This window comes from Raphanus sativus, chromosome 2 (assembly GCF_000801105.2).
Source record: "Raphanus sativus cultivar WK10039 chromosome 2, ASM80110v3, whole genome shotgun sequence".
In the NCBI taxonomy this organism is placed as follows: domain Eukaryota; kingdom Viridiplantae; phylum Streptophyta; class Magnoliopsida; order Brassicales; family Brassicaceae; genus Raphanus; species Raphanus sativus.
Window position 1 is genome coordinate 12,197,269 of NC_079512.1, and position 26,917 is coordinate 12,224,185.

Consider the following 26,917-nt stretch of genomic DNA (forward strand, 5'->3'; position numbering starts at 1 on the left):
GGGGTTAAATTTATCATAAATATAGTAGTCAATTAAATTTATTGCTTAATTTACTATTAAAAAACTATTCTAAAACCATTATGCTGTAATTTTGTGATATGATTTGAAAAAGATAAAGTCATTTGTTGTACTATTTTCAAATTGATGCTCATAATTCTTTTTAGGCGTCTAGGAAGGTATTTGTACAGTATGTTTGGTCTGGTAATTTTTTTGGCTTATTATTGTGTCCAATATTCATATTCTTGTATTAATGGAATTGAGTTTTTGGGTTATATGTGTATATCCTTCTACAAACTAAAAACTCAAACAGGGCAGACAATAATCAAGAATGCTTTAGAACTATTTGCATAATAGAAATACAGACAAATAGCAGAAAACTGAGAAAATAAATGTATAAAACTGTAGCTGTAAACAGAGCTGTCACATTTTCTGCAGGAGAAAATAATTGGTTAACGGGATAGAACAAAAATGGAAGCACGTGACGTTGGTAATTTTCTTTAAAAACAAACTGATGCTGGCTAGGGACACAGTAATTGTCTAAGTAAAAGTGTGGCCCAAAGTAGCATTGAGAAAAAGGCGACTTCAGAGTAAAAAGAAAAACCTCAACTTGTAAGATGATGTGTAGCAGAGTTTATTTACAAACCAGTTTGAAGAAAATGTTTACCATTGATGTTGTCGCCAGAATTATCTTTAGCTCCACACCAGAGGCAGCTAATTTGTTATTGAGGAGGTTGGCTAGTAAGTCAAAAACACTCAGACACACGGTTGTTTCCCTGTTGAGTAAAGAAGATTAACAGAATTGTAAACTTCCAGAACTAACAAACAATATCCCCATAAACATCACCAATGGTTTTAAATTATTAATACCTCTGAACAATTACACGTTTCGTGTTCTGTGTTTAGTCGTTCAAAGTTTTCGTTATGCCCCTAACTTTACCAACGAAATATGCATCAAAACAGGAGGAGAATAACATTCAAATGGAGGCATCTAAGGTATCCAATGACCCTTTAGTTCTCAAAAATTGAAGCGACTCACCTGGTAGACCATTGACATCTCTGTGGAATATGGCAGACATTGCTGGTGCATAAATAAAACTTTGCTTGATGAATCTAATACAAACCGGTGCCTCCAACATTGTGAAGTTTTGATTGCTACAGTGTCAGAAAATCTTAAATGTTATTATATAAAGAGAGACACACATTCACCTAATATTGTAGTATGTTTCTGATAAAATCTCATTCTTTTATCTATAAATAATATTTGAAAAACAAAACATTCAAAATTTTAGAGGAGACATGGTAGATGGATTGCTCGGAGTTGCCTCACTGCAATTGAAGTGGTTAGGAAGTCTCTAGTTTCTCTCTAAGTTCCATCCCCAGAAACCCAACCACAAGAGTTTTTAGTTTTGTGCTTACAATACAACACTTGAGTGATGCAGAGAGGTGATAACAAAACTTTCTTCACCTTTCAGCAGCTTCCCTTTTCAACGAATCGATTTGTGTCTCAAGCACAATACACGCAGACTGGATCTTCATATTCTTCACACAGAGCTGTCTCCATTCTTGAGTGTTGAGCTTGTACGCTGTGGTTTGCTGATATGGCCACAGAGCAAATCTTAAGATTAACAAAAGAGAAGACTGCAGCAAGGAAAGATTATATAAAGAAAAAACTACCAATAGCATTATCTTTGATGATACTTCCTTTCAAGATTATGCCTGCGCTCATAAATTGAGGAGTTCGAGCCATCTCGGAAGGTGTCAAGACTATGCAAGCTAATAGAGTCATGAATCAGGATAGCATGCGATCAAAACAAAGCAAACAAAGCAATTATATGCCTTCTTCTTATTTAGCTCCATCACCACCGGATCCAATCGTCGTTGTATCCACCTCCGGCCTGATCTCCTCCAACTGATTCACCACCTGAACCGCTTCAGGCCTCGCCGCAGGCGACGGATAAACACAATGCAACGCCAATTTCAACGTATTCAGAGTCTCGTCGCCAACGGTTTGCGTCTCCCTCATAAGCTCTAGATCGAACACTTCGTTGGTCCACTCTTCCTTCACGATCGATGCCACCCACTGAGGAAAATCCATCTCGTTCGTCGGCTCTCCCGGAGACTTCCCCGTCAAGAGCTCCAGTATGATGATCCCCAAGCTGTACACGTCCATTTTCATAACAGAGAATGAGACCTAAACGATTGGAAAAGTGTAGAAGCAAAGTTCGAGGCAAATGAAAGATTAACTCGAAGAACTCTATATATCGAAGGCTTGAAAAGGCGTTACGGGAGGTGGAAGCGTTTCGCCGTCATAGGACTTGCTTCATAAAGATCTAGCAAAACAAATGACATCGCCGGAAGAGGAAGATCTGGAAGAAAGCGACGCTACGTTTGCCTAAAGGAAGAGAAGTGTGGGGCCCATATGCGTTTTAGTTAGAAGTCCAGAAAAGAAAAACAAAAAAGCCCAGACTTTTAAAAAATGCTGACGTGGCAGCAAGGGAGAGCCTCAAGTGCCTCATTATATTATAGATTACGCTTGCATTTATTAAATACCACAACACTATACCAACTACAATCATCATCACCCTTGCATTTAAACTCCACCATAGTAAGTTAAATCGTCTCCTTTAATTAACATTTCTCTGAGAAATTCACCAAAAATCAAAGAAATGATTCATCATCTCTCAACAAACAATATGACACACTACAATAAGCTTGGCGTTTCAGAGTCAAAATACACAGAATCCACCCTTTCTATTCCTATGTTACCAGCAGTGGACCTTTCTATACATATGTCCTAGCAGATGAAGAGGTAAGTGTTAAATCATTATCTTTCAAGTTTCTAATAACATGTAACAGTGAAAAATAAAAACTTGATCCTTGCACTTTATTTGTGTAGGGAACAAAGATGGAGATGACCATTTATGGAGGATATGATGATAGGTTTAGAGGCCTAGAGAAGCAAGAGGGAAACTGGGTGGAAATCTTTCGGGTATAAGTTCACCGTCCCTATCCAGGTTTCTAGGCAACACACTCTCGGTTCGCACTAACTGCAACGCGCCATACGCAAGTCCACATCATCGATGCTCTAAACAATCGGCTTTTCATGGACTTCAAGAACATCCATGTAATCCCTCACATGGACCACAAGGAACGAAACTATCCCATAGGTATGAATGTTAACTACTAAAATTAAAATATATTTAAGATATTTAGATGTAAGTAACAGAAGCGAAAAAAATTATCTGGTAAATACAATGGGAGTGATCTTCAATACAGAAGCCCGTTTAGATGACCCAAGAAGGTCAAAGATGGTGTTTTACAGTAGGGTCAACATGTAAGTAGAAAGTAACATATGATTAAAGAAAAATTTATACATTAGTGTAATTGAGACACCTTATTTTAATTCATCTCAGTGACAGTCGGATAAAATGAGTGGCAACTGGCGATCATGCTTATGTATTCCGGGATGGTCTTGAAAACATGAGACGTCGTGGACAGGTGATTGTGGTCCTTAAGATGTGGAGGGTCTGGAATTTTATGAGTAAGTGTAGTTTATGTGTTTAGTTTAAATGTGATAGTTGAGTAAAACGTTTACTAAACTCATTTATACAAATTATTTTGGTCCTCCTGATATATGGCTTGAGACTGATGGTGGATTATCTAACTTCAGGTTCAATCCGCTTTTGTTGGAGGTTGAGGAGCTCATGCAGTCTCTAGGGCCTTTGTAAATCTTGTTGTTTTCGATGTTCTCCATCTTTGTACTTATCTTAAACTTGGTGAAACTTTGTTAAATATTGGTTAAACTATTTCAAATGTTGGTGAAACTTTGTGCTTTTACCTTTTTCAATTTACCAACTTCGAAAAAATAGATAAACTAGAAGTTCATGTTCGTATAAACTGGTCAAAATTTGTATTTTTCACTTAATCAATTGTCCAACTTTGTAAAAATTAGACAAAGTTGAAATTTGTTTTCGTATAAATAAGTCAGACTTTGTATTAGTTTCACTTTCTCAATTGTCTAACATCTTAAAAATTATAGAAACTTTTTCGATTTATCAAACTTCATAATTGTCCAACTTCGCATAATTTATGAGAAACTTACCAAATAACTTAGAAAAAAACAAAAAGTAAAACTTTGTCATAGTTTAGGAATTACTTCTTATACATCAAAATTCCTAGAACTATAAGGACATTAAGAATAACACAACCTCCTGATATCTTCATCTTGGACATTATTTTGGGACTTTTACTGAGTTCATCTTCACTCCTTATTGTTGTTTTTAGAAATTGAACTTCTTCTTCTAGCATTTGAACTTGATAGTCCAACTGTTGTATCTCATCGGTGAAAGCTTTATCAACCCATTTGAAGACGTGATTGTCGTTCTCAAAGTACAACATGAATTTTTTTTTCAAAAAAAAATTAAACGTACCACTTAAAAGAAAGAGTAAGCCTTCTATAAGTGAATTCCCTCAATAAGTAAAGCTAAACAGATGTACCCTTAGTGAAGCCGCATAGAGACACCGATAATACCGACGATATGGGTTTTGAGTGGTTTTGGAGATGAGCTTGGTGATGCTCACCCAGCACCAACACTTACTAGGTATTCCAAGAGCTCTTACTCCTCTCCGACCACCAGTCCTGGAAGATGAATCAGACATTATTTCTCTCTCGGGGTTGGGAGGAGTTAGTTCGAGGAAAGAGAGGTCAATGAGGGGAAAGAGAGAGAAAAGGGAAGATAGCGAATGGAGAAAACCAAAAAAGGTCTATAATATTTCGATTAAACGATTTTGGGGTTTTAACAAATTGGGAAGAGGGAAATTAGAAATTCGAAAAGCTGGGCGGGAAAATTTATCCAAGGATTTTCGTGGTAGAAGTTTCACCAAGTTTTCAGTTTTACAGAAAATATCAAAGTTGTACTTTTTAATTATTTCCATTTATCTTAGTTTTACTCTACTTGAATGACTGATTTTATGGTTATACCAATTATATTATGTTTCTTTTGTTCATTTCTAATATGATCATGTACACATAAACTTGATTTCGTGCCATAAAGAGTTTTCAAAAGTAACGAGGTGAGTATTAACGAAAAAACTATGAGAACCCACTGTATTTCCTATATGATTGCTAATGAGCAATGGGATGGAAATTTTAATAATTCTGATTAATTCATAATTAACATAACATAAATAATAAATAATCGTCTTATTACTTCCATGACTTATTAACAAGTTTAGAATTTACAATCATATTACTCAGTTTACCTATCATAGTTATACCAGCAAAGAAAAATTTTCACTTAGTTGTTCAACAGACAAATACAAATTTCACCTCACAACGTTCCCATACGATAAATACATCAAAACGAAAGCCAAAGGCTTACAACCTACTCCACATAAAAACTGAAAAGCAAAAGTTTACAACCTACTCCTCTTCTATTTCTTGTGGGGATGTTCACTGTGTTCCAAACCAGTGCCCACATTCTCTTCTTCTCCATATCCACTCTCACGCTCACTATAGTTCTTACTACAAGAGCTTTCTACAACTCTTGATAGTTGCTCGGTTATTTGAATTATTTGCAATTCTTGGATGTCCTCCACATGCAAAATACTTCTACTTTGTTCTCTATCCACTGATGTTAGATAAGCAAACACATTTTCATCATCCAAAATATATGATTGCCATAGGTTCCATTACCAATGGAATGTAACCCAAATTCAGCCTCTTCTGAAACGGATCTATTCCCATCTTCCTGCATATCCCATCTTCATTCCCGATATTCGATCATACAGTAGTTGTTTATCCAATTGAGTAATAGACAGACCATCCACACTTTCCAATCCTTGATTAGTTCATACACAAATATGAAAATTTCCATTACAACTACATATTGAGTCTTCAATTCAAAACCAAATTGTAATCAGCATTGATTCATGACATTCAATTATTGTTGTTGATTATCCAATTCCCTAATAAACAGACCAATCAAACTTTACGATCCTCGATTAGTTCATACACAAATATTAAAACTTCTATCTAATAGGGAGATATCTCATTACAACAACGAATCTTGTAAATCGGAATTCCTGTGAATAAATCGTCTATGGTGAATTCTAAACATCGTTCTTAACGACGATTTGAGATACTTACCGTGTAAAACGGAATCAATAGCTCAATGATTCAGCATCCAAGCAATCTCCGAAACCGAGTTAGCTTAATTCGATGATAGCGAGGAAGAACACCACAAAGGAATGAGATTCGAGAGAGAAGGACTCTATTATTTTGGATTATTTTACTCATTAAATCGGCCAGGGGCACTTTCAACATTAAGCACACTCCTAGAGAGTATCATAATATACAAGAGTACGTGAGAATTCGTAAGAGTATGGCAGAATACTATTTTTCCTTCATTAAGAGCATCTGGGATTGTTTCCCATATTAGGTGTAGGATAGGGGCATCCGAGTCATTAAACTCTTAACAGAGTAGTTCCTAATAGTATTAAATGGTAAATCTCTAAATAGACAATATTGTTTGGATATACAACGCAAATACTCATAATTACATCATATCTTCTTTTTTTTGAGAAAATATATCATATCTATGAGTAAATATTTATAACATGTTTTCATGAGTAAATATTAACAAAATTAGAAATGCTTTATTGTTCAATGACTTCTTTTAAAAGAGATTTAGGTGAATATCCTTATTAGAGGATCAAATTAGAGAACTGAACATGACTTGACCCAAAGATATATTTCCACTGCAGTTTTGGTTACGGTTGGACATTTTTGTCCCTCCTGTACTCTCTTTTTCTGCTTTACTTTGAAAAAATTTCTCTGTAGTTTTTTCTTCGTGCGACACTTTCTCTTTTTTAACCTTGTTATTTTTCTTCTATTTTTTCTTTCTTGCTTTACATGTTGTTTTTTCTATTTTTTTTAACATACAATTTTTCCATTCTAAGAAAACACTTCATTTTTTTTGCTTATTCATATACAAATTTGATTTTTAAATTTATTCAGTTTGAGGAAGAAATCAAAACTTCCATATAAATTTTCATTATTTTCTTCTTTGCATTTATTCTGAAATCTTAACTTCTTTAATGGTCTTGTCTGCTTCTTTATCTCGATTTCAATATTTAAAATCAGTACATTAATTATAGATTGTGATTGCTTGATGTATCTTAACATATGTAAATGTATGTTAACAAATATTGTAAAGGTAAAAATTGGTAGTAGCATCTAAATAATAAACCATGCTAGATTTATATAAGATATGGACTTGTTATTGCAGAAAGTGTTAGCTGTTTATATTATGTTAGAAGAATAGCATTCAACTTTAATAATGGATTTTTATTGGTACTAGGGGTTGGCCCGCTCTACGGGCGGGTAAGTATACAACAAAAAAAGTTTATATTAAAAATATTTTGATTTTATAAAAATTTGAATATTACTTTAATCGAATATAATAAATATTTTTTTCTAATGCCATTTATAAATTTATTATTTTTGAAGATTAATTTATTTTGTTTTTTTTTTTCGGCAAAGATTAATTGATTTTGTTACCATTTGATCTTTGTTTATAATTTTTACGTGTTTGGATTTTTACTTGTTATCAACTATATTTTATCACATTATATTATTTTATTTTCAGTATTCATTTCAGTTATATTTTAATAAAAATACGATCTCTTTTTGAATTTGTATGAGATTACATGTGTAGTATTTTAATATATTTTCTTAATGGTGCGTTAAAGTTTTATGCTTGATTATTGTATATCTGAATGTATACTATCCATGTTTATGAGAGTGTCTCTAATCACATTGTTTTTGGCTAACAATATTTTATTCAAAACTTTCCTTAATTAAATACTAAAATCACATTATTTTGGCTAATCTAGCATATTTTATCTTTTCGAGTTTTTTTGTTTAATGTTAATTAGAAAAATCAATCAACATATTTTACTAAATAACTCTTATAATCCAAACCAAAATCCACTTATTTTAAGACTAAAGAATTTCTAAGTTTAACTCGGTACAAATTAACCTAAACCATTCTAAAATTAAACGATCATATTTATTTATTAGCCTAAAAACCGTTATCTATAATTTTTTAAATATTTTTACATAATATTATTTTTGAAGTTTGACTTAGATTTTCTATATATATATATAGCTCTTAGTGGTGATAAAGGCTTAAAACTTCATAAGATATCCCAATGTTTGTTATTTATTAATTTATATGTGTTTTGGTTATATTTTAAAATTTTGCTTCTAAACTAATTTCGATTGATTAAAACGTATCAACATAACTAAATTTGATTTAATTTGATCAATATTTTTTCTGTAGAATATTAAATGTTTGGTTTTCTCTTGAAATGGTTAAGCTCAGCTTGATATTTACAGCCTAATTATATACACACTTAACCATCAATATTGTATTTTGAAATACATACAATTTTTCAATAGATTTACTGAAGGCCAAACAATTAAAATATTTTTGAAATCTTGTGGACCTATTATTCATAAATAAATTTAATTTATACTGAATATATTTTTTAATTAAGTTGATGAAGAAAAAAATTAATTAAGTTTTATACTAAACCTAAGTGTATCATTAATGAGATGAAACATAATTTTGTATATAAATTGGATTAGTTTTTCTTATTTCAAAAGCATTTAGATATTTTTCTCTTTTGATAAGATTTTTTTTAGGGGTCATATTGTGAATGGATTTTTTTTTTTTTGCTTCGTTCAGAAAAAGCTAAATCTGGAATCTGCCCCCATCTCAAGACATGATCTTCCTGAATAGAGAAATGGCTTCATAATGATTTAGTGAATTCCATGTGATCCGTCAAAGCTTTCGTCATTTTGAAAAATTAACTACATTTTTTGTTACTTGAAATCCTCAAATCATATCAATAGGTTTCTTCCTTATTTTATAACTCGTTAGTATAGAATCTGTGTTTCTATCGGACACTTCTCCGGAGCCATTAGAATTTTTTTTTTTTGGAGAAAGGGTTAAGCCATTAGAATTGTCGCTGTCTTCTTTCTAATTAAATGGTTTGATGGGGACTGAGTATGAGTAGATGAACTTTTAGTTCATTTCAGTTCGAATAAAAAGATGTTTTTGGTAAATAATTAAAGGATTTAATAGCCGCCAAAAGAGTCAAGACCTCTACATAACAAAACAAATATTGTCTCTATGTGAAGAGCTAATGCATATATAAGGTGAAGGCAAAAAACAAACACAAACAAAGAGGCAGCAGATGAAACTTCGTGATGTTTTAATAAAACACACGGTATGATGTCTTCCAGGGTACATCACCACGTAAAATCACAGCCTGAAGATCCCTACAGTGCCACAACCAAGAAAAACAGTCGGCACTCTCAGAGCTGGAGAAGCTTTATGAAGAAATCAACAGTTTTGTACTCTATGTCCACCAGCTGCAGTGTTGCTTTCTTACTTCCCTCCCACACTTTTTGCAACAACTCCATCGCCACACTTGTCACCTTGCACATGCTGAATATGTCTATAACAATGGATCAAAGTCAATTAGACCTTGGAGCTAGTATATATATTACTAACAGAAGGGAGAACATACCACTGTATCAATCCCAGACTTGTCCATATCCTTCAAGAAGATAGCATGAGCCTGTAAATATTAGAACCACTGTCAAAAAAGGGGAGATGGTTATTTCATATTTTTGAAGGGTACTAATTCATTTGTGAGATGTTAGGAGATGGCACAATGTCAACAGATGCACCCTGATCAGGAGCAATCAAGTGAGAATGAATTGTCGTCGACTGATATAGTTGTTTCTTCAATTGAAAGTTGTATTGAAAAAAAACAGGTAGACTATATATCCATAAGAACCAACTAAGTGTAATGGATCAGAGTGTGACAATTCTTTTTGGTTATTCATGGTCTTCTTGGTTTCCAGCGTCACGCAGATTTATTTTAACATACGTTGTGATCTATTTGTTTTTGTTTTTCTTCATCTCCTTGTTCAACAAAGATGAGCAGTGAAGCTACTACAATAAAAAAATATAGTACATAACTTTTTTTTTCCATTACAAAATTTAAATTCACTTCTTTCTTGTTGACAAAAAAAAAATTCACTTCTTCCTTTATTCATTTTTATTATTTCCGGCGAACTACGCACTCGATTGCAAGTTCTCCAATTTGCACCTATAATTTGATAGGGAATAAATTTAGATAATGGTTAGTCGTACTTCATGTAGTGACTAAACAAACATAGTTAAAATTAATATGTATAGACTTTAGAAAAATATACTACTTTGTAATTAGATATCATGTCGCAGGGGCAGTTAATCTTCTTTGGCTCTACCTCATCTATCCTAGATCAGACTCATAATTCTCGTGCTTCTACAAAGATATGAAAGAATATAGTATGTAAAAGTACTAATGAGAGACGAAGATACCACAAGGAAGAAAGTGAAAAACTGTAGCAATAATTTCTTAAGTTGTGAGATGTGACGAACATATGACATCTTAGTAAGACTAAGGTACAATGAGTAAAAGAAACATCACTTTCCATGGCCTTTACATACGCGCAGGGAGTTACGGACTTGTGTTTTCTTTTTTTAATAACTGGATATTATATTTTTAAAAGAAAATTGGTTATATGAGCTTCAAAAGCAGAGTAATTCTATGGCCAAAAAAAAAAACCAGTGAGAAGCTAAGAGTTTGGAACAACAAATTTTAGCTAACGTTAGCTATACTTGAACCACAAGTAGAGTAAGTGTGTACACGTCTTGCTAGGAGAATACTTCCGTGACCCTCTCGAACTTTTTTGAAGATAGCTAGAAAAGTTGTTGAAGATCTTCCATTTTTCCTGTCATTTCTTTCTGTCCATATGTGATAATAGACTGTAGCTTGACACACAATTAAAGTGAGAAGCCTTCTCCTTGATGACCATATCTGCTGGGGAAGCCACCTTATCATCGCGTGCCAAGAGTTAAGCGTGAACGTGGGTATCCCAGCCTCTGTTTCACACGCTCTCAGATCTCCACTGCAAACCTGCACTACATGAGCAAGTGATCCCTTGTTTCCTCATCAGTGGAGCAAAATGCACAGGTTCCAGCATCCAACAAACACCATTGGGACAGTCGCTCATTCATCGGCAGCCTATATCAAGGTTAGCCACCCAGAAGTGAAAAGCATGTTTAGGAACCATGTTTTTGAAGCAAACCGCATTTGACCAATCATTAGCTTCAACATCAAATATATGAGACTAAGTGCATAATCTATCCACAGAGATTGATCTTGTCATGTAAATAATCTTCATACATACACCACCACAAAGTCACTAATGTATCTAAACTTCCAAACTGATCACACTAAGATATTTACACTATTTGTTCAAGACTTAAAATGAGAGAGATGAGACATGTGGAAGGGTATTAACTTCAAAAAAAAAAAAAAAAAAATTTGTATTATCTCACCTTCAGCCATGTGGGGGAAAATATAGGAACTAAGGTTACTTCTAAGTTCTAATCAGGATCGCTCTCCTTATTAAGCTAACACCATTCCCAGATAAATGCAGTAGCATGTACGTTGCTTTCAACATATTTCTGGAAAGCTAAAACAAATTCAAATTACATGTTTGATCTAAAGGGTTAATAACACTTTTAAGCCCAATAGTAGGAGAAGGTGATGCATCAGACCTTAGAACGTCCTTGATCTAAGATCTTATGGCACAACTGAAATCAAGAAGTAATCTCATGTAATTAGAAAGACAAATAGGCATTTTAAAAAAATTGAGAAACACCAAAAACATTAACAAACTTGTGACGGACCTGGCATGATTTAATACTGGAGCAGAATAACGGAGCAGTGTTTAGTTGACTCGTACACAGCTGTAAAGACAGAGGCAAAGAAGATCAGATTATAAGACAGAGGCAAAGACATGGTTTGCCTAATAGTGCCAATGTTAAAATTTTGTTGCTTGATTAAGTCTCTGGCGACTCACTCTCAAGCAATGCTTTTGTATTTGAACCGACAGAGTGGGTTTGCTTATTATTGATCAAATATCAGTGTCAAATATGAGACAGTGAATTAGCATGAAATTAAACATTTCTTGGGTTATAAGAGTCAGAAACATGGCTCATATCAGGTTAAGAGTTGTATCCTTCGCTTGATGAGCAAATGAGTATTGATTAGCAAAAACTCATAAAAGAAATCAAACATGACGGAGAAGAGGAAAAAAAAACGAATTGCAGAGAATGATAACAGTTTTTAAAATCCACAAGGGAATTAGCTAATTAACCTGTTTATCCGTGAGAAGCTAGTAAAACTGGGTTCGAGATTAATAGCAACTGGGGTGTAGAAAAGTAAGAACAGCAGAGTACTTGGTTTGGGTAATGATGGTTTGTGTGTATAGCCCTAAATTTATAGCAACTGGTTGATAGAATCATGGAACGTCTGGTTTTGGAAAATAAAGAATCATCGGGAGGTCGAATGAAAAGGAGAAAGTAAAGAACATCATTGATTATTGAAGTAACGGTTGCGGTGATTACAGAGGAAAAGATTGGTGGAGAAGAAGTTCAACGACACTATAGGGTTTAAGGCTTATTGTGTTTGAACTGGGCCATTAACAAAATTTTAAAGCCCACACGAAAATTCAATTTAACTTTTCCAGTCAAAGCAATGGTGACATGGCGAAAGAAACCTATTTCATTGGCTGATTTTTAAGTGTGACGTGGATAGTCTCATGGAGCTTGATATTTGCCTTTTAGTAGTGTTATAGATTATAAAAAAATATTTTCATAATTGAGAAATATTTTCTACTTCTATATATGTCATATAGGTTGATAATAAAGAAGATTGTATATTCAATTATTTCAGATTATAATTTATGTATCGAACTAAAAATATATTAATAAGTAGTACAATTCAATAAGAATGTGAAATGTATAAAAAATCACTATATGCATAAAAACAAACTACTATTTGTATAAAAACAAATCACTGTATATTAATGATGAATAAGAAGTTTAAACAATAAGTTATAGAGTTATACAATATATAATACTAAATATAAATCATATATTTAAATTTTTTATAATAATATCAAAGTTATATACTTACAGAAATATCTGCATGAATGTGCGGGTCAAACTCTAGTTATTAAATCAAAAGAGATTTGTCCAACATGATAAAATAAAGTTACAAAATATTCATATTATATTTTAGAGTGTATTCTTATAAAAATCCTTAGCATCTCTTTTTTACCTCTTTCTTTTTGGTAAGAAAAATCCTTAGCATCTCTGTACACTGAAAAACATCCCAACAATTTGTAATATATATTAGTAACTTATGGAATTTCTGAAAAGAAAAAAACTCATACAAGTCGGATCAAATCATGTCACTAGTGCAGAGATCCACCCGACATCTTCGCAAACACACCGTCGAACACGAGGTATCTCCCACGACGGTGGTGAGAACAACAGTCTACCGGAGAGAGAAGTCGTATAAGAACAATTATCCTTTATGACTATTTGACAAAATCAATTTAGACTTTCAAATTTGCGCACTTCAATAAATAAGAAAAGAACAATCTGGCTCCAAACTTTTGATATGAAGTTGGAGAATTTCTAAAGGGCAAAGTAACATGAGACGTGTCATGTCTTCTTTTGAAGAGTCGAGATGAGAACGACTTATTGAGAGAGAGAACTTGGTACACCGAATCTATCAGCATTGAATCTTCACTTATTTTATTTGAGTATTAAAAAATTGAGTCACCTCTTTTGTTGCATGTTCTTTTATTCTTTCGAGTTGTTTGCTAATTCGCATCCAATCATTTCATTTTAATGTAGTCATATACGACTGCATGATTTGGATGTTTAAAAATTATTATAGTTCAGCAAAAGTATACACGATCATATAGTAATACTAAAAGTTGATATGACTAACTATTATTCAGCAAAATTATTATTATGTACCATTTTTCAAAAAAAAAAAATTATTATGTACCAAACATTTTTCTGAAACTTTTCTTCTTTTTGTCGTCTACAACTCGCACACGTTCTCAGATTTGAACTGTGTAATGACACAACAGTAATTTTAGTACAAACCAAAACCAGTAGGCTGTAACATAAGCCTTTGTCTAAATCTCCCCGGTTTTGGGAAGAAAGGGCATTTGAACATATTCCCTACTATTAGACTCTGCAGTAATACAATTAACTCAGTGGTAATGATGCATTTAACTCATTGATCTTCAACATAATGGTGTGATGTAGTAAAGAAACCAATGCAAGTCTCTGAAGAACCATGTCCTGATTCATCCCCAACCAGTTACCTACCAAAGCAAACTATCTTTCAACTAGATTCGATTCAAACAATCATATTAACTTGATGGATCCTTTCTAAAAACTGCATCTCAATTGTAACTCTCAGCTCATTCAAAACCAAACCACCAAAGAATACAAACAAAGGAGCATATATATGAGTTTTGATTCCTCGACCAGTGGCAATAAGAGATATACATTAGAAAAAACTATGATCTTATTGGACAAGAGAGCGGAAACATATATATAAAGACACGGTTTTTTTCAAAAGGCAGCCATCAAAAGTACCTTTCAAGAAGAAGAAACAGAAGGTAAACTTGTGTCATACGTCTCTTTCTTCGATTCCTTGCACTCGAAGCCACAGCCACACTGAGGCGACGCCAAGAACTCCTTGATCCCGAAATTCGCCGACGTGATCCCGACGGAAAACTCCATCTCGTCCCCGTTCCTGATAACCTCGACGATGTTGAGCCACAAGAACAGAACTTTCACCTTGATACCAGTCAGTTTCGTGAGCTTGTTCTCGGAGATGTAACCGCTGATCGTCGATTTGTAGTTCAGCTGGTAAGAACCCACGAGCGAGAAGCTGCATGAGTCTTTGAAATACGCGTGGAATTTGCCTGTCGATGTGTCTAAATCGTAGGCGACGACTCCTTTCGGAAGGATTCCGACGGGGAAGTTGTAGCTCTGGAGGAGAGAATACGCCGTCGGCGAATCTGATTCGGCGAGTGGAGAAGGTAGGTGGTAGAGAAAGAGACAAGCAGCGATGAAAATCGGGAGACGAGACATTGGTTTGATTTTGATTTCGTTTTGCCGTCGGAGAGCCTTTTGTATCGGTCGTTAGGATGGCGTTTTGAGAAGACAACTGGACACGTGAGTAACAGGCTGTTTCGTTTTAATGATAAGTCTAATTATTCTGGAAAGGTATATCTACTTGATTAAGTTTAAATAATTTGCAGTAAGACGTTTGTCAACAAAAAGACAAAAGAATTGCACATGATTAATAAAAAAAGAATTATGTACAAATTACCTTACAAATTACCAATTTTCTCTTCTCTTTTTTTTTTTCTTTCTTTTATATGTACACTGTCTGGCCAAAAAACTTAATGATATGTTGAACAGTGTAGGAAGTGGTTAGTTGTATGCAGGGAATGTCTTGCCTGTTACAGCAGTCCGAGAACTCTTGAGACATATATTCCCCTATGTCCGTTCTCAGATTATTTCAGCTATCGACATTTTTATTGAAAAATGATTAAAACATACTCCAACGAACTCATGTTCCAAAGGTGCTAATGGAAAACGATACAAATCTTGGGGTGAAAACGATACGAATCATCAACAATGAAATAGTATAAAGCAAATCATATAATTAACAAACAAAACGGTAAAAGACAAACAAAGGAGAGAAACAATCATATACTTAGGCATCCATCGCGCGTGTTGTGCTCAAATCATCATCATCATCATCAGCTCACATCCTTCAGTCTCTTTATTAACGTGTCCAACGATTTGTTCTTTGGGTTTTGCCTTGACCCTCTTGTTCCAAACGTCCCGAAGATACTATCTGATGGATCTCTGAGTTTCTCAGAAACAGCCGCAACTTTCCTGTAATCCAAAGCGTTGTAGCTTCTTTCTCTGATCACAGGGTTCACGAAATTCTCAGGGTGGCTACTCAGAAGCAAGTTAATCAACTGTCTTATCTCGACAAAAGCTGTTTTCATCTCTTTCGCTTCTTTGTCCGCCAGCAATGGCTTTAGTTGTTCTGTAAAAGATTCCAGCAACTGAACATCCACATCAACTCCTTTGATTGCAGCCATGCTCAGTCTTTTCACTACATCCCCACATAACGTTCCAACGATTCTCTCAGAGATGTGAGCAAGGACATCGCGCAAAACCCTTTTAAGGACTTTAGCAGGTAATATCTGTTGCGCGGTGGAGACCAAAGTCTCTACGTAGATTATTACTTCGTTCATGTACTCATTCCCGCCTTGTGGAACATCGTCGCTTGTCCAGTTCACATTCTCTATCAACGTCATGAACCCGTCTATCTTCTTCTTAAGCAGACCCGAGAGAGTATCTTCCGCAGCGTTTTGGGATTTGGTTAATGGGAAATGTCTTCTACCTCTCTCAGCCATTCTCAACGGAACTCCCGAAAGTTGTGCAGCGTGTCGGAAGAAGAAATCGCAAGCACGCTCAAACACAGCCATGTTTGCTGCGACCTGCATTGCCTGAGAAACTCCATGAACCGATGTGTTGATCAGCTTCAACAGAGCCTCATCAAGAACCTCCCCTAGAAGCCTATCAAGATACTTCTTGACAACATCATAGAAATCAAGCTGACCTCCATGAGACATGAAACTAACGGAATCCTCGATGAAAGACCTCACAATCCGGCAACAATCCGGCACGGTGGTTGAAAACGGAGCAATGTAAGGGAAAGCCGGCGCAATATCCGATGTTTGTAACTGGAAAGACAGCACATTCATGGAATATTCATACTCTTTCTTCATCAACATCTGCTCAAACTTATCCGCAGACAAGGCTTCAATCATCTGTTTACGACAATCAGACAACAAGAGCTCGTGATACTTGTCCCTATGCTTGCTCAACACTTCGAGAAGGGCGTCAACAGTGTACCCATACCTACGCAGACTGACCCCTAACAAGCTCACATAATCCTTAATCAACAAGAGATGATTAGCCGTCTGCATCCTAGAGAACTGATCCTCCAACACAGCACACATATTACCAACAGCAAGATCCCACAAAAACTCAACTTCATTCTTAGAAATCAACCCTCCTCCCGTCCTCAAAACCCTATCCTCCACAATGAAAAACCCAGCAATCTGGGCGAAAAACGTCTGGTGAGACTCGAGAAACGGAGTCATAGAAGATACCTGAGAATCAGACTTAAGCTGAAGCTCCCTGTTATCAAAGTAGTAACGCTTGAACCTGTCTTCAAGGGAGAGCGTTTGATGGATGTGGTAAGCTCTATAGAGCGGAGTCAAATCAAAGGCATCACTACCTTCAAGGCCAGACTCATACTCATCACCATCATCATCTTCTTCTTCCTTTAGCGCGTAGACGCAGTCGCGTAAACTAAGCCTGCTCTGCTCCTCCGCTTCCTTCTGCTTCATCCTAAGCTCCTCCTCTCGCTGCCTCGCAGCAGAAGCTTCACCTATCGCTAACTGACCAAGATTCCGACTCACCACACGAATCTCCACAAGCCAATCACCTAACTCCTTACTCACCTTCCTCTCCACATAACCTCTAATCTCAGGAATCCTCTTCTCCAACATCCTTTTCAAAGTAGACGACTGAGTCTTCTCCAACAAATCGCTCTCAACCGAGTCAACGCACTTCAACGCCATGTAGAAACTCCCGCTCTGGAGATGCTGATTAGCGCGGGAGACGAGATCCATCACGCGGACGCAGTGCGCCACGGCTCTAACCGCCAGATCCACGTTCCTCGACACGGTCTGCGCCTCGACGAGCGAATCGAGGGACGCGAGAAGCGGCGCCGCGATGGATTGGAGCTTGGAGTTGGAATCGGAGAGCGCGGATTTGAGCGATTCGACGTCGGAGAGGAGAGACTTGAGGTCGTCGACGGCGTTGATGAAGTCTTGGTAGTGAGCTTTGCAGACCTCTTCGATCTCTGATTCTTTGGATCGAGCGAAGAGCTTGAGATGGTGGAGGAGAGTCTCTGGTTTCCCCGTCGCGAACGTTTTGCGAACGAACGGTCCTAAGTCCTCGCCGTTACAGATCGCGGAAGATATCAGGAGCTCGTCGAGCTTCTCCGCCGAATCGGCTCCGGCGGTCGTGGGACCCGGTTTGCGCCGTGGTTTCGGGGACTGCATTATTGCTTGCGTGTACAGCGAAGGAGGAGAGGAGAGGAGAGGGGAGGAGTTTTGGAGTTGGACAACGAATTGATTTGGTGTGGGGGATGTGGTTTGACTAAAATGGCATCGCTGTTGAAGCGGCGCGACTGAAGAAGATGGGGGTGTTTTTCGTCTTTTTCATGTCCGAGAGTTTTACGCGTCTTCCAAGTGCGTGATATCACGCACACGCGGTCAAGAACTCAAGATTGTATAATTAATAAATGAAAGTTTTAATATGATAATGTATAAACTAGATTTCGATCTGCACAACCGTGCGGATTTTATTTTTCAGTTTTATATGCATATATATTTATTTAGATCATTAGTAGTATACATTTTTAATTTTTATTTTTAATTATATATTTAAATATTTATAAATCTATTTCAAATAAAATAGTGTATAATTTGCATGTTGTAAATAATCAATTGTTTAAACTATCGTAAGTATTTTTTTGCTTTTTATTATATATTTATTTTATTATATTTGCATTTAGTTATTAAACATATTAATATGTGCATAAAAACATACTTGACACTTATTTTTTATTTAGTTTATGTTAAATTTTTACCCGCCTTTCAAAACTGGATTTCATTTTAGCAGTATTTTCTATGTTTATTCATTTTACACAATATATTATTATATTTACAAAATTAAAAGATATGTTAATTTATACATGTAGTATATAGACTGCTAATGTTAAGCCTCTCTGTCATCATATTATATTTTTAAGATAAATATTATATTTTTATGAAAATAAAATTTAAAAATTTATCAATTTAATATAATTTTATCATATTAAGTTCAATATGATAAAATTAACATGATTGATTGTGATTATATAATAGATACAAATAAAATATAATATTTTATTTTTTCATTTTTATAAAAGACAACATAATATATTAATGAATAATAATATTTCAAAACTAATTACGGAATTAGTTAAAATAATTTACATATAATTTTGAAAATAAAGATCTTGTTAAGATCTTCTTAATAGATTTTTTGAAATTTAAAATATATATTTAAATTTTAAATGAAAAGATATCAATATGAGTACGTTAACTAATCCTGATTTTAGGATTAATAGATTAGAATTGATATATTATTGAACTATATGTTTAGTAATTAATGAATGGTAAGTTATTTATACTTAAGGGTCTATTTTTAAAAATATCACACATGAATCAAAGTTGTGACTTCTGTTTTAATATAATAGATGTCCTACGAGATTTATGTTATACTTGAGGCGACTTTTTTTTGTCGACTATACTTAAGGCGTCTTATTCTGTAAAATATTGATCCGTCCAACATCACAGATAAATTTTAAATTTTTAGTTTTGCTAACCGAAATTGATCCAAACCTAACCAAAGTCTATTATCAAATAGTTCGGTTTAGTATTTTTCCAATCCGAACCAACCGAATCGAAACCGATCTGAATCGAACCAAATTAAATTGAACCGATATACCAATGTATTTTTGTTATTATTTGAATTAAATATACTAATAGTATTCAATATACTAAAATCTAATACTAAAGTCACTATTAACTTTATTAACGATGTTGGTTTTATAAATTTTCTATTTATTTTAGTTGAATTTGGTTTAATTGTGTTCTTATAATTTTTGTGTGATCTTAAAGTTTTTGGTTTTAGTTTTATATTAGATTTAATTTACATAGTTTATTTTTAAAAGGCATTATTAACTACATTTTTTAATTTTTATTTACTTTAGTTAACTTTGATTTGATTATTTTTATATCAATTTTTGTGTGTTTTTAGAGTTTTTGTTTCAGTTTTATATTGGAATTAGTTTAGATAATTTGTTTTTCATAGTCACATGATTTCCTGACCATGCGTTTATGTTTTAAAATATGATTTCTCTTGAAAAACTAAATTCGAAAAACCCAACTAAACCAAACCGAAATACAAACCAAACCGAATATAAACCGAACTGAAACTGATCCAAACCAAACTAATTATGTTTTATTTCAGTTGGAAAAATTCTAGAACCGAATTACCCAAACCGAACTGAACCATACCGAATCGATAAAATAACTGAAGTGTCCACCCCTACTCAAAGCTTCATTGATTAGTAACCATGGACATGTACATTGTTGGGAACAAACTTATGATTCTAAACCGACAGGAGATAACCTCCTTCAGAGTCATTAGCCGGCGTTCTCTGGAGACAAGTACTAAAACATTACAATCAAGGTCTAAAGATCAAACATAGATCAAACAAATAATTAAACTCAAGCGAGACGAACCACCATGCAGTCATGATGTTTGTGTGTAAATGACGCGTAGTTTGTCTAAGAACAGCACAAAGTTTACCTGTTCGCCCAATGATAAGAACAAGTCAAACATGAAAATCTTGCAGAGAAAGTTTGTCAACTCTCCACTCTCGAGAATTCCGAGATATCTTCGCTAACGTGCTCTGCCAGTCAAGCAAAGTGAACACTCATTTCCTCTTAAATACTCATTTCCTCCTCCTTCATTACTTAATACTTTCACACTGAAAACCAACAGAGAAAATTCTTTAGCGTAAGTTAATAGTTCGAGAGTGTTTCGTAGAATAAATAGTTCGTTAGAACATTCAGGAGTGAAGAGTGAATCGTCTGCCATGGTTGTATTCTGGGACTCGGTATATCGCACAGTCCTGTCTCACTATGGAGCAAATATTTAGAGTTAAGGAAAGAGATTGTATCTCGATTTCATGTTCGTTTATGAAACAGTTTCATATCGGTTTTTTGTTTCGTCTTTCGATTTTTTTTCCTTAATGTCGCTTATATATTTTTGTTTCTATCAATTCATTTTTTGGCTTCTACAGCCTTAACCTAAATAACTTTTGTTCTAAAGCTTTTGATCAGATTGAAAAACGGGTCTATAAAACGGTTTTCACAAGGATTTGCGAACGTTTTCTGGTTTTATTATAACGGTGTTTACGATTTTTAATTTGCATATCCGTGAAACGTTTCTTTTTTTGTTGAAACGGGTTTGTGATTCACTTTGGCGTAGTCCGCAAAACGTTTATGATACATTATTTTAAATGTTCTATATTTGATTCGTTTCCATGAACGCTTTCTACAACGAGTTTGTGAAACAATCTTATGTCTACACAAATGTTTTCTGTGAACGCTTTCAAGCAAGTTTTAAAATGTTTTCAGACTATTATTATGGATATGATTTGGTGATTTGTTCCGCTTTTGGGATCTTCTAAAAACACCAAAAATGGCAATCGATTTTAGACTATTATTTTAATCATAAATATTATGTTATTTATTGAATGGAGTACTAATCCACTTTCATGTTTTCTCAACAGAAAAATAACTGATCTTAACAACCCCATTACACCACCATTGATTAGAAAAATCCACTCAACATTTCTCAGACTGATGCAACTGTGACAAATGGAGGAACAATCGCTGTGACAACATAAACTACTGTTCTAGTGAGTAATGTTGCTGATGAAACCACATGTCATAGCCTGTTCGATTCTGTTAATTATCAAACGGATTTTGTTTTAGGAACCACAAGTGCTCCGGTTGCAGTTCCAACTTCTCCGGCTATACCTGGCATGATCACTCAAGGATTGATGCTAAAAAGTTTTATGGAAAATGCTCCAAAACATAACAGAAGAAGATATTGTTCTTCCTCACAACAATGAAGTTGGAAAAATTCATCCAGGATTAAAAAGCGCATTATCTCTTACGGGATTGATGATATGCACACTCTCACAAGTGTTGACATATGGGTACCTTCCGACTTCATCTGCAAAGGATACATTTTCGTTTGCCTTATCTTATTGACCGATTGTACCGAGTCAACTGTGAGATTTCCACAACTAAAGAGCAATGGAGATCATTGGACATGAAGTAAAGAGGTGAGGACACTGGCTGCCAGAAGTATGTGGTTGCGAAATTCGATGACTTCAAAATAGTGGATTCAAAACCCATCATGGATCAGGTTGAAGCGTGCAGCTCATTTTCCATGCAATCGCTAATGAAGGAATGTCCATTTGTGAGATATTCACAACTCTCAGCTTCATTCAAAAGCTTCCGCATGAAGATTTCAAGAACTACCTAAAGAACAAAAAGTAGAAGATGGGTCTCGAGAAACTTATCAGGAGGCTTTAGATGGAATCCAGAAATCAAATTGTTGATAAGGTCAATGCTAAGGAGCATAGTAACATGGCTGAGCACAAAGACAAAGGAAAGGAACACACCCACTCTCCTGTTAAGTCTTCCAAAACAGTTGCAGTTGCATGAGGATTTCAAGAACTACCTACAGTGCTCCAACTAAAAAACTATTTTATCATCTTAATTTTAAATAAATCCATAAATAACTTTAGCTACACAGAGTAGATTTCTAAATAAAATAAAATAGCATGTATTTGTATTAATTTTTCTTGTTTGAATTGCAGAGGAAACTAAAACATAAAGACATGTTTAACAGACTAAAATTAAAAACTAATGGTATATATATATCATTATTAAATAAATTATCATAGCTTTGACGTTTTCAAATATATTAAAACAACTATCATTTGATTCAAATTTTAATACTAGTAAACATTGGGTAAAATAATAATTTATATAAATATTTTTTATATTTTGGTACCGATTAATTTAAACTAATTATAAACTCTAGTTATAATTTTTAACTCCAAACCAGTTTTAATTTTTCAGCAGTAGTAAATAAATTTAAATTTTAAAAATCATATATAATGATAATCCAAAATTATTATTTTATATATTTTTAGGTTAGTATTTTTAATATAGAAATTGACCCCAGTTGAAAAAAATTCTGGCTCTGCCACTGATATAGTTCGTTAAGCATTCTAGAGTAAAGCATAAATCGTCTGCCATGATTGTATCATGGGACTTGATATTTCTCACAGTCATATCTCAATACAGGTCGAATATATAGTTAAAGAAAAAGATTTTATCTCGACTCCATGTTCGTCTATGAAAACGTTTCCGTATCGTTTTTTCATTTCGTCTTTCGATTTGTTTTTCCTTAACATTGTTTTTCTATTTTCGTTTCTATCAATTTGGTATTTCGGCTTTTACATAAATGTCATATCAGATTTGTTATACTTGAGACAGATTATTCTACAAATTAAATACACACATTATCATTCAAAACCCATTAGAAATGGGCTCAGACCAAGTAAGAAAATGCGCTTGAGCAAAACTCAAATCTAAGCATGCAGTTAGTGTGAGCTTGCCGTTCTACAGTAGGCTCATCCATCTTAATGTATGTATTCCTCTATTTTGAACAACTACGTATATATGTATTCCTTTGTTCCAGGTATATTGTTATTATGCATTGTCTAGATCCCCTCAAAATGTATTTCACAGGAACATTCTTAGCAAAATATATTATTTCGAAAGGAGAGAGAAACTTTTTTTCTCTACCTTCTCTCTAATAAACAGAAACCCTAAGCGCCCCTAAAGAGATCTCCTTCGCCTCTCCGCCGTCATCTCTGACGGTGTGAGAGGCACTTCGCCTCCATCCCTTTTGCTCCCCTTTCGTGCTTCATCTGTGGATCGGTGGCCCTCTCAACTTCTCTTAATTTCTTTTTGTCATGTGGTGTTGGTGTGGCGACGTTCGAGCAGAGGCGAGGTTCGATGGCTCTCCGGTGGCTTGAGGACGGCTCTGGTGGGTCTCCTCCTCTTCTCTTCTTTTCCTGTCGCATCTGTTTTCTGGATCTGGTGTTTGATGCTTCGTGTAGCGGTGTTGCGGTGGCCCTGAAGTCGCGCGCGTGGGACGGTGGCGTGTGGGCTGTGGTGGAAGCTCGCCGGATGTCGTCTCTGAGTCGTCGATCTGCTTGGGGACGGTGGATCTGGTACTCCGAGAAGTTTTTCCGGCGTTCTCTCTTCCTCCGTTGGTCCTCTGTCCCTTGACCTTCGTCTTCACCCGTGTGGAGTAAGTTTGATCTCTTCTTCTTCTGCCGTGGTCGATTTCTCCGGTATCTAGTATTCAGATCTGGTGTGGTGGTTTGTTTGGCGGTTCTCTGTGCCGACGCGGCGACTTTTCACACTTCGGTCCCTTCTCATGGTTTCGGGGTCGAAGAGATGGTCGGTATCACTTCGGTTTTGGGTGGTTTCTTCCTCCCGAAATTTTCTTGCAGCGGACATCCTTTTCCCCGAAGACGGCGGTAGCATGCTTGTTTTAGGGTTAGGGTTTTCTGGGCCGTTTTTTGCCTATTGGGCCATGCTGTGATTGTTGGGTCTGGTTTGGGACTTTAAGATTTAGGTTTGGTTGTTGGGCCATGTATTCAAGCCAATTCTGGGATTTTGTAAGGGTTAAGTTTTTGTGTTTCTAGATTTTGCTGTGTTTTTATTTTTGTATTTTGGTGTTGTGTAGTTGTCTTTATTTTTCTGCTACTTGTTTTCATTGTAACTTCTGTCAAAAATTAAAATGGTATAAAATTTAACATTCATACCAAAAAAATACTCCCTTTGTTTTTTAAAGATACATATTCTAGACTTTTCACATATATTAAGAAATCACATTAAAAATGCATTGATTTTTGTGAATAACAATTTTCCATAATCTTTAACCAATAAAAATCCAATAAACACAATTAATTTTCTTGAAGTTAACAGATTTTCATTAAATAATATATTAAAAAGTAAAAAATGTATCTTTTTAAAACAATTTTTTTTCTTAAAACATGGATCTTTAAAAAACAGAGAGAGTATATATATATATATATATATATTATTTCCTAACATTTTTGGGCTCACGTCCATGTAGACACCGCTATTTCTTGTGGGTTGTATGCTGACACCAAATTATCTCTTCGAGCCCAAATAAAATTCAACCTGAAAATAGTTCTCTCTCCACAACTGATAAAAATGATTTCATTCAACTACTCCTTATATTAATAGTTACTACCCGTGTTCGAAAACGCGCTCTCGGCGGTCGGTTAAACGCCGGTGAGACGCTGGGAGGCGGTTGCCCGTAGCGATTACGTCCTGTTCGGCCATAAAATCGGCAACACCATTTTTTTTGTTGTTTTTTGAGTTGTGAATGTCCAAAACGATATATTGGATGATATATCTATGAGATTAAAGCATACAAGATGAAATTTTGATGAATTTGGTGAAAACAAAAACGATAGCCGCCATGGAAACGCAGCAGAGATCGTAAGATCTAGAAAAAAAAATTAGGGAAGACGAAAGCATATTTACGATTTTACCCTTTACTAAAAGAAAAGGTTTAAAAATGGAGAAAAATGAGGGCATTACAAGTTGAACCCGGGTTTCGTACAAAGAATTAAAGTGCAGAACCGCTAGACTATCTTAAATCATTGTACATTCTCACGGATATCATCATAATAACCTAGATATTATTAGATAATTTTTAAAATATTAAAAACTAATCCCCGATTAGTCTCCGATTAATCTCCGATTATTTGTCAACTCGCTAGGCCCAGACCAGCCGCCCGACTCACGCCTAACGCGATTTCGAACATGGGTTACTACTATGCTTTTCTCTTTCCCTTTTTTACATAGAAAAAATATTACATATCTTTTTATTATATTCATTCTAGCATTACTGTAAGATAAGAATATCTATTGAGAAATACTTAGATTCACCCCTAGAGTGAACCTTTAGGTTCACCCAACCAATATGATTTCATTATTTCATATTCATTATCTTTTAAAAACGGAAACAAAATATTGTCATATTTTATTATGTTTTTAAAATAAAAAATATATAGAAAATTATAGTTGTGACAAAAAGAAAATTTATATTTAAAATACTGTCACCAAAACACTAAACCTTAAACCCTAAATCATAAACCCTAAATCCTTGATAAACCTAAACCCTTGGATAAATCCTAAATCTTTGGATTTAAGAAAAGAAAATTTCTAACACAGTCACCAAAACACTAAACCCTAAATCCTAAATACTAAACCCTAAATACTAAACCCTAAACCTTGGATAAACTCTAAACCCGTGGATAAATCCTAAACCCTAAGGATTTAAAATATATCCAAGTGATTGGGATTTACCAAGGGTTTAGGATTTATCCAAGAGTTTAGGGTTTAGGATTTAGAGTTTAGGCTTTAGTGTTTGGCTGACGGTATTAAAAATATTTTTTTTTTAAAATGTGTTTTTGTTTGCAATTAATATTATTTTTTTATTTATTTTTATTTTTAGTTTAAAAATAGAATATAACTTGACAATATTTTATTTCCTTTTTAAAGATACTGAATATGAAATAATGAAATCCTATTGGTTGGGTGAACCTAAAGGTTTACTCTAGGGATGAACCTAAGAATTTCTCATATCTATTATACAGTTTTAAGGCGTGAAAGATAGATGTTTCTTAACTAAGGGCAACCACATCGGTTAATATCTCAAATTAGGTTCTTACCATAATAATAACAGTAATTTATTCATAGACAGTTTTATAATTATATTTTTACTTTTTTCTAAAATTATAAACCATTTGAAAATTGACAAATGGCAAAACAATTACAATTGAAGGTTTTTAATGATTTGTCTGCAGAGAACTGACGCTGATAACTTTTTTACCATTATTTTATTTTTTTTTTGCTTTCAGAACTCCAGTATAATACTCCCATTAGACCTATTCTAAGGATAAATCCAAGGCCGTCTTTTAGCACGTGCAAGTGGAGCGATCGAACAGGGTCCAAAATTTTAGAGGATTCATAATTTTTTTGGATTAGTAATAGTTATAAATT

At 34.6% G+C, this 26,917-nt stretch overlaps 2 protein-coding genes and 1 long non-coding RNA gene across 4 annotated transcripts; all 3 read right to left on the reverse strand.

Moving 5' to 3' along the window:
- Window positions 1-10,596: 10,596 nt before the first annotated feature.
- Window positions 10,597-12,562, reverse strand: LOC130498588 (uncharacterized). Of its 2 annotated transcripts, none has more exons than XR_008937479.1 (5): window positions 12,290-12,562; window positions 11,820-11,879; window positions 11,688-11,723; window positions 11,466-11,594; window positions 10,597-11,148 (listed from the first exon to the last, which is right to left on the reverse strand). It is a non-coding gene; the product is annotated as an uncharacterized LOC130498588 (long non-coding RNA). The 2 variants fall into 2 exon arrangements; XR_008937475.1 differs by having other exon boundaries at window positions 11,466-11,602.
- A 1,607-nt stretch (window positions 12,563-14,169) lies between these two features.
- Window positions 14,170-15,203, reverse strand: LOC130498351 (uncharacterized). The gene is made up of 2 exons (XM_056991655.1): window positions 14,598-15,203; window positions 14,170-14,320 (listed from the first exon to the last, which is right to left on the reverse strand). Exon 1 carries the CDS (start codon window positions 15,096-15,098, stop codon window positions 14,601-14,603), a length of 498 nt encoding a protein of 165 aa, XP_056847635.1. The 5' UTR covers window positions 15,099-15,203; the 3' UTR covers window positions 14,170-14,320; window positions 14,598-14,600.
- Window positions 15,204-15,582: 379 nt separating this feature from the next.
- Window positions 15,583-18,248, reverse strand: LOC108838083 (exocyst complex component SEC15B). Its single transcript, XM_018611064.2, has one exon. The coding sequence runs from the start codon at window positions 18,164-18,166 to the stop codon at window positions 15,776-15,778; it is 2,391 nt and encodes a 796-aa protein (XP_018466566.2). The 5' UTR covers window positions 18,167-18,248; the 3' UTR covers window positions 15,583-15,775.
- Between the last annotated feature and the right edge of the window lie 8,669 nt (window positions 18,249-26,917).

Coding starts and splice junctions, on each gene's coding strand:
- LOC130498351 (XM_056991655.1), bottom strand. CDS start 15,098: ATGTCTCGTCTCCCGATTTTCATCGCTGCTTGTCTCTTTCTCTACCAC.
- LOC108838083 (XM_018611064.2), bottom strand. CDS start 18,166: ATGCAGTCCCCGAAACCACGGCGCAAACCGGGTCCCACGACCGCCGGA.